The 19584-nt window shown below is 36.1% G+C and overlaps 1 protein-coding gene across 1 annotated transcript in view; it reads left to right on the forward strand.

The window, feature by feature from the left end:
- Positions 1-18880, forward strand: part of LOC115214982 (E3 ubiquitin-protein ligase UHRF1) — a 64369-nt gene extending 45489 nt beyond the window's left edge. Inside the window, exons 5-17 of the mRNA XM_029784081.2 lie at positions 472-687; positions 1961-2088; positions 2426-2612; positions 3639-3762; positions 4401-4508; positions 7069-7173; positions 9737-9843; positions 9949-10111; positions 11290-11427; positions 11551-11632; positions 14281-14417; positions 15814-15912; positions 16791-18880. Coding sequence (XP_029639941.1) covers positions 472-687; positions 1961-2088; positions 2426-2612; positions 3639-3762; positions 4401-4508; positions 7069-7173; positions 9737-9843; positions 9949-10111; positions 11290-11427; positions 11551-11632; positions 14281-14417; positions 15814-15912; positions 16791-16940 — 1744 coding nt within the window. The 3' untranslated portion in view covers positions 16941-18880. The remainder of the gene's footprint in view (positions 1-471; positions 688-1960; positions 2089-2425; positions 2613-3638; positions 3763-4400; positions 4509-7068; positions 7174-9736; positions 9844-9948; positions 10112-11289; positions 11428-11550; positions 11633-14280; positions 14418-15813; positions 15913-16790) is intronic.
- The last annotated feature ends 704 nt before the right edge of the window (positions 18881-19584 follow it).

Consider the following 19584-nt stretch of genomic DNA (forward strand, 5'->3'; position numbering starts at 1 on the left):
TATGTGTGTGTGTACCTGTACACCTTATCTCCTCATAATAGCAGAAAACAGGAAACCACTGATTTCTACATGTATTTTTTATAATGATATAATTAACTGTCCTTTATATACTGTTAATATCTTGATTGCATGAGTGCTGTGTTTCTGATATATATATATATATCATCATCATCATCATCGTCATCATCATTTAGCGTCCGCTTTCCATGCTAGCATGGGTTGGACGGGTCAACTGGGGTCTGTGAAGCTGGAAGGCTTCGTCAGGCCCAGTCAGATCTGGCAGTGTTTCTACGGCTGGATGCCCTTCCTATATATATATATATATATATATATATATATATACACACATACATACACGCACTTCATTCAGAGTGAAACTTATCGTGTTATTTCAGAAAATAATGTATTGCTCTATTTTATTTTATATCTTGTGATTGACTTATGCATTAGAAGTATTCTGATACATTTCAGCTATGAAGAGGACGAACCAGTTGAGTTGGACAGCAATCAAATTCGACCACGTGCTCGCCACATCATTAAGTTCAAAGACATAACAGTTGGACAGAAAGTAATGGCAAACTATAACTATGATTCCCCTGAACAGCGAGGTTATTGGTATGATTGCATTGTCACATCCAAAAGGGATACTCGTACTATAAAGGAACTTTATGGTACTGCTTTCATTGGGTAAGAATATTTGCTTTGTTTTAAGTTATGGGGTTCTATTTAAAATACACACAAACATATATTTCATGGTATTGGCCAGATTCTTTGTAGTTGTAATACACCACTGGTCACAAAGTGCCTCACATCATTTTAGCCTTCGAATAATGACACCCCTGTGACTAGGCAAGCTGACCAACATTCCCTCTGATCGGCATTCTATTCCATTGCAGCTGAGTGAACCGGAACAGCATGAAATGAATTGGATTTGTTCAGGCACATAAAGTGCTGCCTAGTCTGGGAATCAAACCCGTAATCTAGCAATACTGAGTGCAGCAATATGGAAAAAATTGAATTTTATGGGATAGACAAGTTGTGCTGTTTGAATAATGGTGGCTTTTTGTGTTGCTGCAGGGGCTAGAGGCAGTTATCTTTGTGGGTGTAAAAATTTGGGAGAGTTTTGAAGGGGGGGGGGGTAAAGAAGAGGGCAATAAAAAGAACCAGGCAAAGAAGACAAACAAAAGAAGAAAGGGAAAAGGCTATGTCTTTTCACACACATGCATGCGCGACAGCGACTTCAAAGTTTCAGCATGCTTGCTTTCAGTTAGTTGAAAAAATAATGGTGATGAAATCAATTATAGTTTCTATATCCACTTTTCCATGCTTGCATCAATGAAAAAGAATCTTTGAAGCAGATTTTCTACGGCTGGATGGTTTTCCTATCATGATCCCTCACTTGTTTCCAGGTAAACTAATATTTCCCCTGTGGCCTGGCATTTTGTTTGCACAGAAGATGAAGACATGAAGTTTAATGATGTTCACTTACAACTCTAATGTAATACCCAGACAAGAAGACACACACAGACATTTTCAACAAGTTTTTCAAATGGGGTGGGCAATGGTGTGAGGAGGGTTGCAAGTCACTCGGGGCTACCATTTGGTTGCCATAGTGAGGAATATGGGAAAAATTGAGTTTTATGGGATAGACAAGTTGCGCTGTTTGAATAATGGTGGCTTTTCATGTTGCTGCAGGGGCTAGAGGCGGTTATCTTTAATTGTGGGTGTAAAAATTTGGGAGATTTTGGAAAGTGGGGTAACGAAGAGGGCAATAAAAAGAACCAGGCAAAAAAGCCGAACAAAAGAAGAAAGGGAACAGGAGACAACACGCACAAAACAACACCACCACCACCAAAAACCCGAGCGAAGCACAGGTTAAAATAGCTAGCCTTTTTATAAGAACCATATTGCTTCCTATTGTTTAAGAAATGTATTGATTTTCTTTCATTTAATTTTTCAGAGTAGACTTGACACCTTTAGAGAACTGCCACCTTCTATTCCGTGATGAAATATTTACTATTGAGTCTGCTGGCATGCAAATGAATGAGTCTCATTTGCTAACGAATCCAGAAGCTTCTCCTGCTAAACGTTTGTACTTTTTACCATTACCAGTCAGTTGTCCATTCACTTAACCCTTTAGTGTTTAAACTGACCATACCCGGCCAAAATATTCTACCTATTTTATGTTCAAACTAGTCAGATATGGTCATTCATAGCTACCTTATTGTGTCATTTCAAAAATAAACAATCACATCATTGAAATCTCAAAGCCATGAAATGATGCAAGATTAATTTTACATGGTGTGAAGACATAAGCTTTACATTTGACAGAATAATCTGAATGCTAAAGGGTTAATCCCTAAAATTTTCCTTCTTCCTGTATATTTTCTGTATTATATCATTTGACCATTTCTGATTATTTCAGGATTGAACAAACCTGAATGTGATTACTGCAATGACAACCCACGCCGAAAGTGTCGACATTGTGCCTGCAGTGTGTGTGGAGGCAAGAATAATCCTGAAAAACAAATCCTTTGTGATGAATGTGACATGGCGTACCATCTAGATTGCTTGAAACCACCATTAGAAAAGATACCTGATGAGGATGAGTGGTAAATATTACTTTTGCTGTTTATAAATACATTTTCTGTGTAAGTGTTTATCATCATTGTTATTATTTTCACATCCACTTTTCCATGCTTGTATGGGTTAGATAGAATCAATTGAGGCAGATTCTCTGTTGTTTGTCTTATTTACACAAAAGATTGGAAACAAAGCACTGTATAATAAGCGACATTAATTTATGTCAATGCGCCGCCTAGACTGGCTTCCGTGCCGGTGGCACGTAAAAGCATCATCCGAACGTTGCCAATGCCAGCGCTGCCTTGACTGGCTTCTGTGCCAGTGGCACGTAAAAAGCACCAATCCGATCATGGCCGTTGCTAGCCTCGCCTGGCATGTAAAAAGCACCCACTACACTCACGGAGTGGTTGGCGTTAGGAAGGGCATCCAGCTGTAGAAACACTGCCAGATCAGACCGGAGCCTGGTGCAGCCTTCTGGCTTCCCAGATCCCCAGTCGAACTGTCCAACCCATGCTAGCATGGAGAATGGGCGTTAAACGATGATGATGTGATGCCAAGAGATGGAGACAAAACACACGCATATTTGGCAGACTTTCAGTTTCTGTCTACCAAATCCATTCTAGGATTTGGTTATCCTGAAGCTGTATTAGAAGTCACTTGCCTAAGGTGCTATACAGTGGGACTGAACCTGAAACTACATGTTTTGGCAAGTGAACTTCCTAATCACATATATATAAATTCACTTTTCTATGCTTGCAATGGTTGAAAGGAGTCTGAGCCAGATACCCTTCCTGTTGCCAACATTTAACTACTTCCCAGCAAGATATTTCCCCCATAGCCACGAGCTAACACGTTTTCAAAGAATGCTGGAAACTAATGGCTCTGCTTGTATGACTGAAACTCAATTACAATTACCATGGGATGTCAAGTTGAGGGTATGCAAAAATAGATGCATGTACAGAGAGAGAGATAGGCAGAGGCTTCCTTCAGAATCTGTTTACCAAATCATGAGTCATGTATATCGAATAGATGAAATACTGAAAATTGTTCCACAGGTACTGTCCAGAGTGCAAGGTTGACGATGGAACTGTAGTTAAAGCAGGAGAACGGCTAAAGGAAAGCAAGAAAAGAGCAAAAATGCCTTCAGCAAAAAACACCAGCACACGGGATTGGGGTAAAGTAAGTATACTTGTACAAGTTTTTAATGTTTAGAAAAGATAAAAGTGTTAATCTTTGCATTACTTGTAGTTAAAATTGAACTATATCATAATTTGTTATATGGTTCCAATAAACGAAGCTTTCTGTTACCTAATTGGTTTAAGAAGAAGGCAAAATGAATTATTATTAATATACAGGTTTCAAATTGTGGACACAAGGCCAGCAATTTTGGGAGAGGGGTTAAGTTGATTACATGGAACCCAGTGCTCAACTGATACATATTTTATCGATCCTGAAAGAATGAAAGGCAAAGTTGACCACAGTGGAATTTGAGCCCAGAGCATACTGCGAAGCATTTTGCCTGGTGTGCTAACGGTTCTGCTAGCTTGCCAGCTTCAATGAATTATTAATATATTAATGTGGGTTTCTGTTAATTTGTAAATGAATATAAGATATGTTTGTTTTAACTTTATTCACAGTCAATAGAGATACAGTTAATTTTGTTCTGTTTCTCTCCTTGAATCTATTCTGCTGTCTCTGGACAATTGAGTTTTAGTAATATACTGTCTTGAGTAGATTTGCAATTTGCTTGCATTTACAAAATAGTGACTTAGATCTCCAAAATCATTGTTTAATTTTATTATGTGTGTAATTTTCAGGGAATGGCATGTGTTGGTCGGCAGAAGGAATGTACACTGGTCCCTCCAGACCATTTTGGTGTTATTCCTGGTGTACCTGTTGGAACAACATGGAAATTTAGAGTTCAGGTAAATATGTGATAAGCATAAGAAGAGATTGCCAATCTCTCATTTAAATGTTTCTGACAGAATATCTTTTCTTTTCTTAGTTTTAGTTTATACCAATAGCTATTACCACTAAGAAGTAAAGTTTCTTCCAAACTGAGTCCTCCTTCCCTCTCTGCTGCAGTTACAATGGACTCAATGCTAAAATATTCTAAAACCTTTTTGATACCAACCTATCTGAGAAAATTCCTGGTTCTATGATACAAACTTCTGTTTTAAAAAGATTTAAATTAAAACCTTCCCTTAGAATTTCATGTTAATTTAGGTTTAAAAAAAGCGGCTGAATGAAATTATTTTACTACATTTTTTATTTCAAAATTAATTGAAACATTAACAGTTTATTATTTTTTAAATATGGTAACAAAAGTGTTAAATAGTACTTGTTCAATAATTTTTTTATATATCTTTGGAAGTCCAATATTTTACTTAATTTTGTTGCATTTTTTTGTAATTTTTTGGCATTATTTACCCTTTTTATTACCATATTTTTTGGGAAATATAGTCTTTGTTTCAATTAATTTCGTAGATCGTTTAACATAGGGTATTTGTGTCAGAACCATGGACCATCGAACATATCCTTTGAAAAAGTACTGGGGCTCTTTTAATCAAATATGCCTATTATCTAAGTCCTTTTTGTCTATTTCAAAAGTGGTTATTTTATGTGCATAGTTTTTAAAATGTTGGAAACCTTTCTAATCTATTCAGTGTAAAGGGAGATAAGACCATCACCAATGTGAGCTTTCAACATAAAACATTTAGATATCTGTGAACATTCTCTGAGAAACACAATGATGGTAGTGGTTGTGCTATATTTCTTTCAAGTATTTAAAAAGAATGTAAACTCTCAGATTTATGTGTTTATTATAGGTGAATGTTGGTCTTTCATGTGTACTCTTCTCCATATCAAACGTTGTGAATGTATAAAAATGATTCAAAACCAAGTTTAGGAAATTGCTTTGGCTATTTTATTAACTGTATTGTCAAATATTTTGAACAAGACCCAGGAAGATGTAGGTGTAGTTGGACTAAACTGACCACTCCTGTATTTTATTTATTTGTTAAAGAATAAAAGGAAATCACCCTCTCAAACATAAAATATTCTGCTTTTTGTGGGGGTTTTTTTTTTCTTTCTTAAATGGCAGAAACACTGTCCCAATTAGTTATGCAGGTAACCAGTAAAAGTTTCTTAAGCATGTCACTCACAACCAAAGTCTAAAGACATCCCCCCACCAGCCATCCCTAGTGGTTTACTAGCACCTGTGTTGCACTCACAGAGATTAAGTCTACTGTCTGCAACATCTTGAGAATTTTATTTACCATCACTAAATGTGAAAGCATTTATTCACAACAACACCTGGAAGGCCAGCTGTCAGGAAAGCAAAAATGTTTTATATGCATTGTGTGGTGAGCCTTTCAGTTTCTTGACAAATGAGTCTCAACCTTCCAGAAAATAACTCATTTGCCACACAACCAGGATGATGGCAGTCTTTTTAAAGTCACTTTATCCAACTCATGTGGCTTCCTTATTCACTCCACCACTTATTCACAATTGCTTAGCATGAGATCTTCCCTGCTTACCTCAGTACATTTTGACAGTATCCTTTTGATTGTTCTCAAATAGCATGCTGCAGGGCTAGCATCTTTACCAAATTATCAAATCATTCTCTCTCAACAGGGACGTATCCCAGTCATTTGACACATGTAATGCTGTGTCCATATTCCATAGAAGGGCAATCTTTTTGACCCTATAAACTTTTCCTTCACTTTCAGGATATCAAACATAGTGGAGAGTTATGTAAACAACTAATTCCATAATCATATTGAGTATTTTTCCTTTGTGATTGACTACCAATAATGGTTTCTGTAGAAGAAACCATTACTTGCTCTACTGTGTTGTCCCTTGCCCTTCAGCAAAATCAGTGTTTCATTACTAAAACTTTACTGTTTTCCCACAGCATATGGACCCTGTTTGTAACTCTTTTGGGGGATTAAAAGTTCCCTATGAAACTGATACTGATCCATAACATCATACATTGACAGGTTCACTCCAGTTCACATTCTGTCAGATCTGGTTTGTTCCTTGAAAAGGTGTCTGTTATTTCTCCTGCTCTGTATTAATGATCTTACTTTCCCTTGTAAACTTATTCCTATGTAAATGACACCAACCTCATTCCTCTTTAACTTTTTGTACATTGACATCTTTTATTCCAAAACTACACTGCTTTCTCTGTAGTTGGGGGCCTTGAAAAGATAAGACTCCTCCATCAGCTCTACATGAATTCAAAAAGCAGCATCTTCACCACCCCCAACCTAAGCAATACTAAATAAGGCTAATGGCACTACTTTCCTTTGTAAAGTTATTGTTTTTTTTTTCTGTAGAGAGTGGGAATGGAATGATGTGAATGTGATCGCATATCTGGAGTGTTCATTATTTTCTTTGATTTCTCTCCACTTCACCCCTTATCATGTCCCTTTTTTTTTCTTTTTCTTAGCCTTGTTTTTAATCTCAAGATTTATTTTTCAGGTCAGTGAAGCAGGAATTCACAGACCTCATGTTGCAGGCATCCATGGCCGTGAGGATGTGGGTGCATTTTCAATTGTACTTTCTGGAGGATATGAGGATGATGTAGTGAGTAGGCATCTTTGTTCTTGTTTCCATTTAAAGTAGACGGCAGTTCTTTTTCACAACAGTAACTTGTTTAGACCATCTGCGCCACATACACACTCTCACTCTATTGTTTTACTCTCTCTCCTGCTTTTACTCAGCAGGCAGCTTGCCTCTTTTTCCTCTTCACCATTTCATTAGTCTTTCTTTCTCTCCTCTATATTAAAAGTAATTGGATGCTCTTTCTTTCACTCTAGTCTTGTTTTTCTCTGGCTGTGTGGTTAAGAAATATGCAGCTTCCCAACCATATGGTCTTGGGTTCAATTCCACTGCCTGGTACTTTGGGCAAGTGTCTTCTATTGTAGCTCCAAGCTGACCTTGTGAATAGATGCGATAGGCAAGAAACTGAAATAAGTCCATCATGAGTGTGTCTTGTGTTTCATTGTTTTTACATCACACTATAACGATAAATGTCACCCTTTTCAAGCCTAACCAGGCTCATGGGCCCAGTTTCCCAGTTTGTGTGGTGTATATGTTCCCCCCAGCTGGACGGGACGCCAGTCCATCGCAGCATTACTCAAGAAACAGGAAGCGAGAGTGAGAGAAAGTTGTGGCGAAAGAGTACAACAGGGGTCGCCACCACCCCCTGCCGGAGCCTCAAGAAGCTTTTAGGCGTTTGCGTTCAATAAACACACGCAACGCCCGGTCTGGGAATCAAAACCGTGATCCTCCAACCACGAGTCTGCAGCCCTAACCACTGGGCCATTGCGCCTCCACACATCACACTATAGTTGTAAACAAGTGCCATTGTCATACAAGTGGTGTCCTTTCTTCCCAACCTGCAATGAAAATATATTTGGCTTGGAGAAAATATTAGTTTTCTAGAAACAGGTGAATGTTGACAGCAGGAAAGGCATTTGGCTGTAGAAAATCTACCTCAACAAATTCTGCTGGCAAAGAACAGTTGCCCAACAAAACTATCCTACAGATTAGCAAGACTATTTGAAAAGATAAAAAAAAAAATTTTTTTTTTAAAAATCATGTGGAGTCTTTTTCATTTCTTTCTCATTTCATTCCTTTGCATATTTTTATGATTATGCAACTTTAAACTATTTGTTTCTTTTTAAGTAGGAATTTTTATAATTCATTTTACTCAATAACACCAGTTGCAAAGCCATAAATAGGAGTGGCATCTACTTTTATTCCTATTATGTATGAAATAAAAAAAGAAATTATGTAGTATCCTCATTTTTATGATTATGCAACTTTAAACTATTTGTTTCTTTTTGAGTAAGAATTTTTATAATTCATTTTACTCAATAACACCAGTTGCAAAGCCATAAATAGGAGTGTTATGTAGTATCCTCATTTCTATAATGAAATGCCTTTTAAATTTGTGGCTTGAATAGTACAATTGATCCTACATATAGAGATGTTCCACTTTCCCAACTTATTATAAAATGTTTGTTGAAAAATGTGAAATATGTTGTCATGCGAACCAGTCCTCTTGCTGATAAATTAGATAAGCTCTCTACTTTGAGGGTAATCTCAGGACAGTAGGACACAAGTAGAGTGTTAAAGATGTTGGCATGGAAATCTATGATTGCTGACAACAGCAGGCATGGAGGGGGAGGGGAAAGAGATTGCACCCACATGCATTTAGTTGAATAAATATTTTGTATTCAGTAGTTTGTTGTTCTGAAAATAAAATTTTGTGTAACAAAAATTACCCGTGCTGGTAACCATGTAAAAAGCACCCAGTACACTCTGTAAAGTGGTTGGCATTAGGAAGGGAATCCAGCTGTGGAAACCTTGCCAAATTGCCAAAATAGACAATTGGATCCTGGTACAGCTCTCTGGCTGGCCAGCTCTTGTCAAACTGTCCAACCCATATCAGCATTGAAAATGGATGTTAAATGATGATGATGATGCATGTATCCACAAAAATAATTGTATGAAATATAGCACATAAATTGGTTTGAAATCTTTTTGTAATTAAGAAGCTCATTTTGCAACCCTGTGATTTTGGGGTCAGTGTTCTGTGCATCACCTTGGGCAAGTATCTTCTGCTATAATCTTGGGTTAAGCAATGCCTTGTGACTGAATTTGGTAGATGGGAACTGTGTGGAAGCCTGTTGTATATAATCATCATCATGTAATATCTGCTTTCCATGCTGGCATGGGTTGGTTGGTTTGAATGGAGCTGGCCGGCTGGAGAGCTACGCTAGGTTCCATTTATCTGTTTTGGCATGGTTTCTGCAGCTGGATGCCCTTCCTAACCCCAACCACTTTACAGAGTGTACTGGATGTATTTCTGTCACTCCCTCATTCACCTGACAACCAATATTGGTTTGTTTATGTCCCTATAACTTAGCATTTAGTTAAAAGAGACCAGTGGAATCAGTGCCTGACATAAAATTAAGCACTGGGGTCGATTTGTTTGACTGAACCCTTGAAGGCAATAATGCCTGATTTGGCTGCAATCTTGTGATCGAAAGCAGTAAATGAAAAATCCTGAGATATGTATAGTCGTGTAAATGTCATTCACTCGTCATTCTTTGCTTTTAACTTTTAATTTAATTAACAGGACAATGGTGATGATTTCACATACACAGGAAGTGGTGGCAGAGATCTGTCAGGGAACAAAAGAACTGCAGAGCAATCTTGTGATCAGACCTTAACTCGATATAACAAGTAAGTTTATAACCTTGTTTGCTCTGTATTGTAATTTTATCAATATCTTAACAAACATCACTTTCATGTCTATCCTTTTTTTTTTTTTTCTCTTTTGGCAATCAGGGCCCTTGCACGCAACTGCAATGCTCCACTGGATGATAAGAAAGGTACTGAAGCTAAGGACTGGCGTGCTGGTAAGCCTGTACGTGTAGTGCGCAGTTGTAAAGGCCGCAAACATTCCAAATACGCTCCTCTAGAAGGCAATCGATATGATGGTATTTATAAGGCAAGTGATTGTTGGATTTTCTGAAATCTAACAGTACTTTGTGATTTTAACATTAGCATTCAGATTACTTTGTCAAACGTAATGCTTATTTGTTCATATTGCTTTGAATTTATTAAACATTATCTCGTACCTTCAAGATTTCAACAATATATGACTGTTTATTTTTAGAATGACATTGTAGAGTAGATCTGAGAGGCCTGACCTGGCCAGTTTGAACATATTACTAGTGGAATATTTAGGCCTGATATAGCCACTTTGAATACTAAAGGATTAAAACCTATCAAAATTTCGTATTTATGTTCCAAACACCAGCTTAATTATCGTTTCAAATTTTGGCACAAAATCAGCAATTTCAGAGGGGTGGTAAGTTTATTACATCAACCCCAGTGCTCAACTGGTACTTATTTTATCAACCCTTAAGGGATGAAAGGCAAAGTTGACCATGACAGAATTTGAACTCAAAATGTAAAGAGATGGATGAAATGCTGCTAATCATTTTGCCTGGTGTGCTAATGATTCATTCTGCCAGTTCTCCACCTGAGGCACCAGCTTAAGTTATTTTACTGAATTCATTATTTTCAAAATAATAATAAGAATAATAATAATTGAAACAAAGGTGCAGGAGTGGCTGTGTGGCAAGTAGCTTGCTTACCAACCATATGGTTCTGAGTTCAGTCACACTGTGTGGCGCCTTGGGTAAGTGTCTTCTCTAGCCTCAGGCCGACCAAAGCTTTGTGAATGGATTTGGTAGGCAGAAACTGAAAGAAGCCTGTCGTGTATATACATATATATATATATATATGTGTGTGTGTGTGTGTATGTGTTTGTCCCCCTACCATCGCTTGACAACTGATGTTGATGTGTTTATGTCCCTGTAACTTTGCGGTTCGGCAAAAGAGACTAATAAAATAAGTACTATCTTACAAAGAATAAGTCCTGCAATTGATTTGTTTGACTAAAGGCGGTGCTCCAGCATGGCTGCAGTCAAACGACTGAAACAGATAAAAGGCAGTGTATTTCAACAGAAATAGGGGTGGGGGAATGGGAATTTTTCGACTTAAAACTCATTGAATAGTATGGTAAATAAACACATAATTATCTGAATTAAAATCTTTTTTCACTTAATTCTATCATTGCCCTCATCTCCAAATTTTAAAGATTCTTCTTTTAAATTTCAGATTGTCAAATATTGGCCAGCTAAAGGAAAGTCTGGATTTCTGGTTTGGCGTTACTTTTTACGGAGAGATGATACGCAAGCTGCACCATGGACAAATTCAGGCAAAAAACGTATTAAAGAGCTTGGTCTCGCCATGCAGGTAAGCAGCATGTGTCTTTTTAGCATTTTCTTGGATTGCTCCACTTACCTGCTGTTTTCTCCCCACCACCCTCAATCTCAATTTTTTTCTGCTATTCTCAAACTTCTACTTTGATTTTTTTAGTACCCTGATGGTTATCTTGAAGCACAAAACCATAAAGAAGAAAAGGATAAAAAGAAGAAACGAAATTCCTCTGGAGAATCAAGTAAGAATTTATTTTCAATCTATAGTCTTTATGTTAAATCTTGTGGAATGTATTCTGATTCAAAAGTTATGGGAAGAATTGGTGAAGTAATGGACGATATGCCTTCTGGTGTTTAGTTTCATCTCTATCTTTACCTTTTATCCTTCTGGAGATTGATATATAATTTATTAGCCTCTCTCTCCAAACAAATTTGTAGTTATGTGCCTAAAATTAGGAATTTTATCATCATCATCATCGTTTCAACATCCACTTTTTCATGATCACATGACTCAGACAAAATCTTTTGAAGCAGATTTTCTCTGGCCGGATGCCCTTCCTGTCACCAACCCTTGCCATATCTCCAAGGCTTGGCATTTTTACAGGGGAGATTGGAAATGGACACCTTCATGCAGTGTCAAGTCAAGGGATCTGGAAAACTAACACACACACACACTTGATGGGCTTTCTCACATCCCATTTCTGAAATTCACTCACAAGGCTTTGGGTTTATAGTACAAGATATTTATCCAAGGTGCCATGCAGTGAGACTGAACCCTGCAGCATTTCAGGCATGTGTCTTCTACAACAGCCCTGGATTGACCAAATTTATACAATTAAAATACCAAAGATATAATTTTTCAGCCTAATCACAGGCAATGATTAAGAGGCTCTTTTTGTAACCATAGGGTTTCAAGTTTCCCCTTATTGTATTATTACTATGAGCAAATGTTTTCCGTAGCACCTGGCTGACCAAAACTCTGTGCAAACTATACAGAATCCCATTGTGTGTGTATGTATCAATATGCTTGAATATGTGTGTTTCTGTCTTCGCATTGAAGTTTAAAACAGTTTCACAATTTAGGCAGCGTTGATATTTATGCCTGCCTTAAAAATATGCCATACCATTGTGCACTCTATTTGCACAAAAGATAGGATAGTAAGTACCTTACTTGGGAACAAGAACTGGCAACAGTAAAGGCATATGGTTATTGAATGCTGTCATGACAGTCTTTCCCTAAACAAAATGTGGCCATAAAAATGATAATGATGATAACAGGTGCAGTATTAGCAAATAAGAACATTAGTACATTTAAATATTGGTTCTTAGTTTGGGATGATATACATACATCCAGATGGTATTAAGCTTCATCTGTTTACAATCTCTATTCAAATATTTGCTTTTAATGTTACTGGAGATCAATATAATCTGTTAGTCTTTCTGCTAACAAATTTTTATTCTTGTGCTGAACTTAGAAATTTATATAATTTAAATATTTAAGATTATGATTTTCCTAACTAACTACAAACATGGATATGTGGTTAAGAAATTCTTTTCATAACTAAATTGCACCACGGGCAAGTGTTTTCTACTATAGCCTCAAAATGACCAATGCCATGTGAGTGACTAAACTTATCAAAAAGCAATGTAGAGTATAAATATTGTTAATATATAACTCAAAGATGAAGTTAATAGCAATATAAGATTTTAGTATAAAGTGGTTGACGTTGGAAAGGGCATCCAGCTGTAGAAACCAGGCCAAATCAGATGAGAATCTGGTGCAGCTCTCCTGTTTGTAAGCATGGAAAACAGACATTAAAGGATGATGTATTTTGGACATAGTGACAAGCAAATTATAATAATAATAATGAAATTATTGTATACAGTGCTCAGGTACACCACAACTTGTCAAAAGTGCGTATAAAGCATATGCAGTAATGTACAAATGTCTGGAAAGTGAACAGTGTATGAGTCAGATACATGCTTGCATGTGTATGGAGGGGAGAAAATCAGGTGTAGTGTTGGCAAATCTCAGGAAGCATGGAAGTTTTGAAGGATGCAGTGCTCCGACAACTAACAACTGATGCCAGCAGTTTATTCCATGTTTCAGCAACTCTTAGTGTGAAAAAAATGTTTCCAAAAGTCATGGGAGCTGTGCTGTTTTCTGACTTTGTAAATATGCCCACGGGTGTTAGACGGGTGGAGTTTAAAACGGTGCTCAGAGTTATTGTTAGTAAGATGGGTAATAATTTTATGGGTGTCTGCCAAGTCAGCTGCCAGACGTCGGAGTTTCAATGTATCCATGCCCAGGGAAGTAAGGTGTTCAGAATATGGCAAACAACAGTAATATATTGACTGGTGTAACAAAAAACTTTTCTCTTGAAATGTGTAAATTTCTAGATAGTGTTTACTATTTACAGATGATGATTCTAAAATGTGAGTCTCTTTTATATAATCTCAAAATAGATTGTGGTAATTACTTGTGGTTTACATTAAAAAATCACATTTTACAAGCAGAAATAACAAATTTGGAAAAGTCTTGTATTGTTCATTCATGATTTAACTCTTTTGTTACTGTATTTATTTTGAGATGCTCTGTTTCTTTCAATTATTTTAAATATAACAAAGAATTTAGTAAAATAACTTATCATTAAGCTTGTGTTAGAAACATAAATTGTCATTAAGGTTTGGTGGAAGGTTTTAAATCAAAACTTATTAAAACAAAACATTTGTACTACAGAACTAGAGCTGGTTTCAGCCAGGTTGGTAATGAAAGGGTTAATGATAATCTAGTTTAACTGTACTGAAGAGAGAGAGAGTTTTTTTTTTTTCTCATTTGTTTTGTCTACTTTTACTTTTGCAATTAATTTTATCAATTTTTCTTTCTTAGCTGAAGCTTCAAGCAAAAAAAAGCAAAAAGTTGCAGCTTATAAAGTGGACCCTGCAGTATCGAAGTTATGCAAGGAGGACAGTGCTAACTCTAAATTATGGAAGGAAGTAATGCAGTCAACTAAAGAAGGAGCCACAGTTAGTTCACGTTTAAAAATTTTTTTCATTATATTTTAAATAATTTATGCAAAAATTGCCAGTGTGTGTAGCTACAGTGGCTGCAATAAATTGTTGTTCATTGATTGTGGGGTCATCTGATTTAGAGGATGAGGTAGGTGTGGTAGAATTTGAAAATAATGAACCTCATGGAAGTAATGGTTACAAAATTTTGGGTGGGGCAGGGGTGTTGATTACATCGACCTTTCATCCTTAAGGTGCTGATGTTGGGCAATAGTTTATGACAATTAATATTTGACAACCATAAAACATAAGTCATCAAATCCATTGTGACTTTGTTGTGATATTAGATGACGATTTATTGAGGTGTGATGATGGCTGTAGTACTAAATAAAGTTCTGGCAGAACAGATTTAAAAATTCAAAGCATTGGCTGACAGCTTTAGTTACTTTTGATTGAATAAGACTTACCAAAATCATCATCATCGTTTAACGTCAGTTTTCCATGCTAGCATGGGTTGGACAGTTCGGCCGGGGTCTGGGAAGCCAGGAGGCTGCATCAGGCTCCAGTCTGATCTGGCAGTGTTTCTACAGTCGGCTGCCCTTCCTAACACCAACTACTCCGTGAGTGTAGTGGGTACTTTTTACATGCCACCAGTACATGGGCCAAAGGAGGCTGGCAACGGCCACGATCAGTTGGTGCTTTTTACGTGCCGCTGGCATAGGTATCACAACTACAATTTCCATTTGATTTTCATCCTGATGTTGATGTACTTGATTCAATAGGTCTCCTCAAGCACAGCAGGTTGCTCTGCAATCCAAGGTACTTTTGAATGGGCTGGTTATGCGAAACTGGTGTAGGATACAGCTGTGAACTCACTTTATTTGTTGGGTCTTCACAGTTACAGCATATCTCCAGAGGTTTTGGTCTTTTGTCATTGCCACATCCGATGCTTATGCCCAACATTTCTCTCAGGGCACTTACACTATCGTGTGTGGACACTGACATTACACATCCAGCGGATCATGCTAACTTCATTTCTTTCAAGCCTACGCTTGTCCTCTGCAGTCACAGCCCATCTTTCACTACCGTGAAGCATGGCAGTTCGCACACATGCATCGTACAATCTACCTTTCACTCTGAGTCTTCTTGATAGCTTGAGAAGATGTATGTTAAAATAGTTTTAATGATAGTATTTAGGGGTAGGAATCTGTAAAAAGAAATACTTTTGTGTATACATTCTATTCTTATTAACATTTTAAAATACAATCAACTCTTAACCATTTCAAGATAATACTTCTAATGAAATATTCTTCCCATGTCTTTAAACTAATTTCTAAAAAAAAATCATAAAATTGATGACTATTTCAGTGTTGTGACATTGTTATTATAGCAAATGTTTTCTTTTGTTTAAAAGGTATTCTTTTCTAAAGTGGAAGAATTGTTCATTTGTGTCTGCTGTCAGGAATTGGTTTTCAACCCCATCACCACTGATTGCTGCCACAATGTTTGCAAAGTAAGTTATTAAATGTTTACTTAATCTTAAGCTTGTTTCACCATCGATGTGCATTCTGTTGATCCTGTTAAGTATATCGTAATCAAGTAAGTAGTGTTATAATGATTGAAACAAATATTGGGTTGCTAATTAAACATTCTCTCATCATTTACATCTTTTCTTTAATTCAAACTAGACAGATCTGCATCATTTTGAAGGCTTATTATAATTATATTTCAGTATATAAGAAACGACAGACACCACATATATTCAAGTCTTGAAAACGAAACTATGGAGGTTTGGAAACATCAAATATGGATTTAGGAACTTTCCAAACTAACTGTAAAAAGTCAATGAAAATCTGAAAAATCTGAAATGAAATAAAAAAAAAAAAATCAAACTTGGACTATATATATATATATATATATATATACACACACACACACACAAACACACCTGTTTCTGCCTCCCTGTCACATTAACCTTTCAGACACAGTAGCCTCAGATAGTCTTCTATCTAGCCAGCTCCTGTCAACTGTCCTTCCTTTGCATACATGGAAGATGGACATTAAATGATGATGATGTACATACATATGAATGAGTGGACAAACGAAGGAAAGGGCACTAAACACTTTTAGGAGGAGTTACATGTATTATTTAAAACAGTTTGATTTGGCTCCATGTGGGCTTCTATTAGGGGCTCATGTAACTGAACCAGTATCTTCTTAGGAGGATTAATCATTAGACTCCCTTTCTGGGTCGATTTTGCTTTTGTCATTTCATGGGAACAGGTGTTGCCTGTTAGTGCTAACCCCTTTCAATAAATTTGATATTCTAATTTTGATTTATTGATGCATTTAGCTATGCTGTAATTAGTATACTTTTCTTTTTCTTTTCAGTCCTGTTTGCAACGATCATTCAAAGCTGAAATTTATACATGCCCCTCGTGTCGAGCTGAGCTGGGTAAAGGTTACAGCATGAACATCAACAAGACATTGTCAAAAATACTGTCTCAATTATACCCTGGTTATGGTGCTGGCCGATCTTGAAATTATCATTTTATTAACTAACTGTTGCTTTCACTGCCATTATTTTCCTTATAGTTCACTTTTGTGTGTTCTTTGGTCATGGAATATTCTCACTTTCATAAATAAACACTCTTTGTCTCATGTAGCTTGACACCACACACTTTTCAAACCAAACTACTAAGTTTACTGTCTTCCATCTTACATTCCAGTTTTGGTTTTTTTTCTTCCAATTTTTTATTGATTTATAATCTTCATTATTCAACTCAACTGGATTTTTAAAATTTGGATTTAGTGATAAAATCTAAGATTAAATAATAATAATAATAATAATAATAATAAGCTGAAAAAGAGAGCATTGATAATGAATTTCTTTAAATACTTGTCTAATAATGAACTGTAGAAGGGGTTTTTCTGTCTTTCTCTTGCGATTTATGCTTTTTTTCCCACTAAATTCTGTTCTGGCTGGTTTGTAACCATTTGCTATCCTTCTCATATGTAAATATTATTTTATAAAACCAATCACTAACTGTCCTCAACCATAACTTGGCAACTGCATTCTTAACACTAATAACTTAAAAGCTATTTTTCTACAGACATAAAAAAGATGTTAATGGCTTTTATTTTTCACCAATTTCTTTTTTAATCCCAAAATCTATTGTTATCTCACAACCAGTCTATCTTTTCAGATCTTTCTCTTTAATATTGACTACAGTACATTCTTTTGTTAGAATTTATATTCTATATTGTTTTTAAAGATTTTTTTTGCCATCTTATGGAGCTGGGGTTAACTTTTAGACTTTTTATCCTGTTGTTGTTTTGCTTGGATAATTTCATTCTTAATATTCTCTTAATGATGTAAATTATTGCTGTTCTTCCTATATTTTAATTTTTACCCTATTTTAACAACTTCCACTCTTCTATATCTTCTGCATTTCATTTTTTGTTAATATTTAGCTCATTCACAGTTGTCTCTCTAACAAGGACTTATACTCAATAGGGAGTCACCTAATATTTTGATGGAACTGCAATACCCAAAAGATACTTACTGGAGAAAACATGCTTTCCTGATAGTCAAGATAATTAGTTCAATACATTTCAGTTTTCATTGTTTTTGAACTTTTGGTGCTTTTAGTTTATCATATTTAATGCATAAAAAACATACAGGCATATTAAACAGACACATCCCAATTCTTGCAGTGCATAGCCAGGAAAAAAAAACTTTAGTGCATTGCAATACTAACTTTTCATATAGAACCCAGGGTGGGTTTTTTTTCTTTTTCTTTCTTTCTTTTTTTTTTTTTTGAGATATTTTTTGTGGGGAAATGCATCTTGTATGATACTTTAAATAGCAGATGGATTTTTATTAAGAAATAGTAATTTAGTCTAATAGTGTGGTTTCTTATTTCTTTAGTCTTTTCTTACAAACAGTCATTATAATGAGTCTTTTACCTGAAATTTGTGGAGGATGAGAGAAAAAAAAATTACAAGCTATTGGAGACGTGAATGTGAATCCTTATGTATGTCTGTAAGTTAATGAAGCTGATTTCTAAATGTGTCCGGTCGTTTCATTATTTGTTCCTTTGTGCACATGTGAATTTACACTAGAACTCATCCAAATTGTACAGATATTGGTAACTTGGCATCAGTTGTCTGCCAAATGAATTCTCTCTTTTTGCAGCTGCAGATATCTAGATCAGTGGTTCTCAACCTTTTTAATATCTGGGCCAGATCCAAAACTTGGATCTTTTTAAGGGGACCACACCAAAAAAATAAATAATAATAATAAAACAAGTCAAAGAAAAATTTATATTTATAGAGACCATTGAGGGCTGCCAGAAGGATGCTTTAGAGTTGCATGCAGCCCTGGGAGCCACTGATCTGGATACTTTATTAGAGTTCTGCTGTAGTGGTTCCATAGTGTGTGTATAATTATCAAAATAAAATTTTATTATATATAAATATATCTGCTTTTCTTTCTTTTCTTTCTTTAAAACATTTTCCATGAAATAAAAATTATTTACTGAAATTGTTTGTGGTTTCTTCATTTTTGAAAAATATCTTTTCATTTCCATTATGAGGTACATTTTTTAAAACCTTTCTGATACAAACTTCCTGTTTTCAAGTGATCTAAATTAAAAAACTTTCCTTCAAAATTTCATGTTAATGTTTCAATTAAGGACAGTTAATTTACTAAATTCATAATATAGTCGTAGGTGTTCTGTCTAGGGCCTCCTTTGGTCAAGCTGACCATGGGTAGTATCCGTGCTGTTTTCAGCTCAGCTGGAGCAGCATCTGTGGTGGCTAAACAGACCTATACATGAGTGACAGTCTCTGTCGCATAGAGCACATTTGTATATGGTCTAATGTCTGTTGGAGTTACTGCACTCTTCTTGCTGGACTCACTTGTCTGCTACTGTGCTCATTAACTTTTCCTCTGACTTGAGGTATTCATTCAGGGTGCTCCTCCATGTTGGCTAGTCAGCTGCTTAGCTCTCCCAAGAGTCTGCATGGATGACAAGGCCCTTCAAATCTCTCTTTATAACATCCCTGTATTGCAGCTAAGATCAACCAGTGGCTTTTCTTCCAGATACCAGCTCCCCATAGAGACTGTCCTTTGGGATGTGGCCATCCTTCGTGTAGTGGATGTGTCCTAGCCAGTGCAGTC

The sequence above is a fragment of the Octopus sinensis genome, linkage group LG8 (assembly GCF_006345805.1).
Source record: "Octopus sinensis linkage group LG8, ASM634580v1, whole genome shotgun sequence".
Classification (NCBI taxonomy): Eukaryota; Metazoa; Mollusca; class Cephalopoda; order Octopoda; family Octopodidae; genus Octopus; species Octopus sinensis.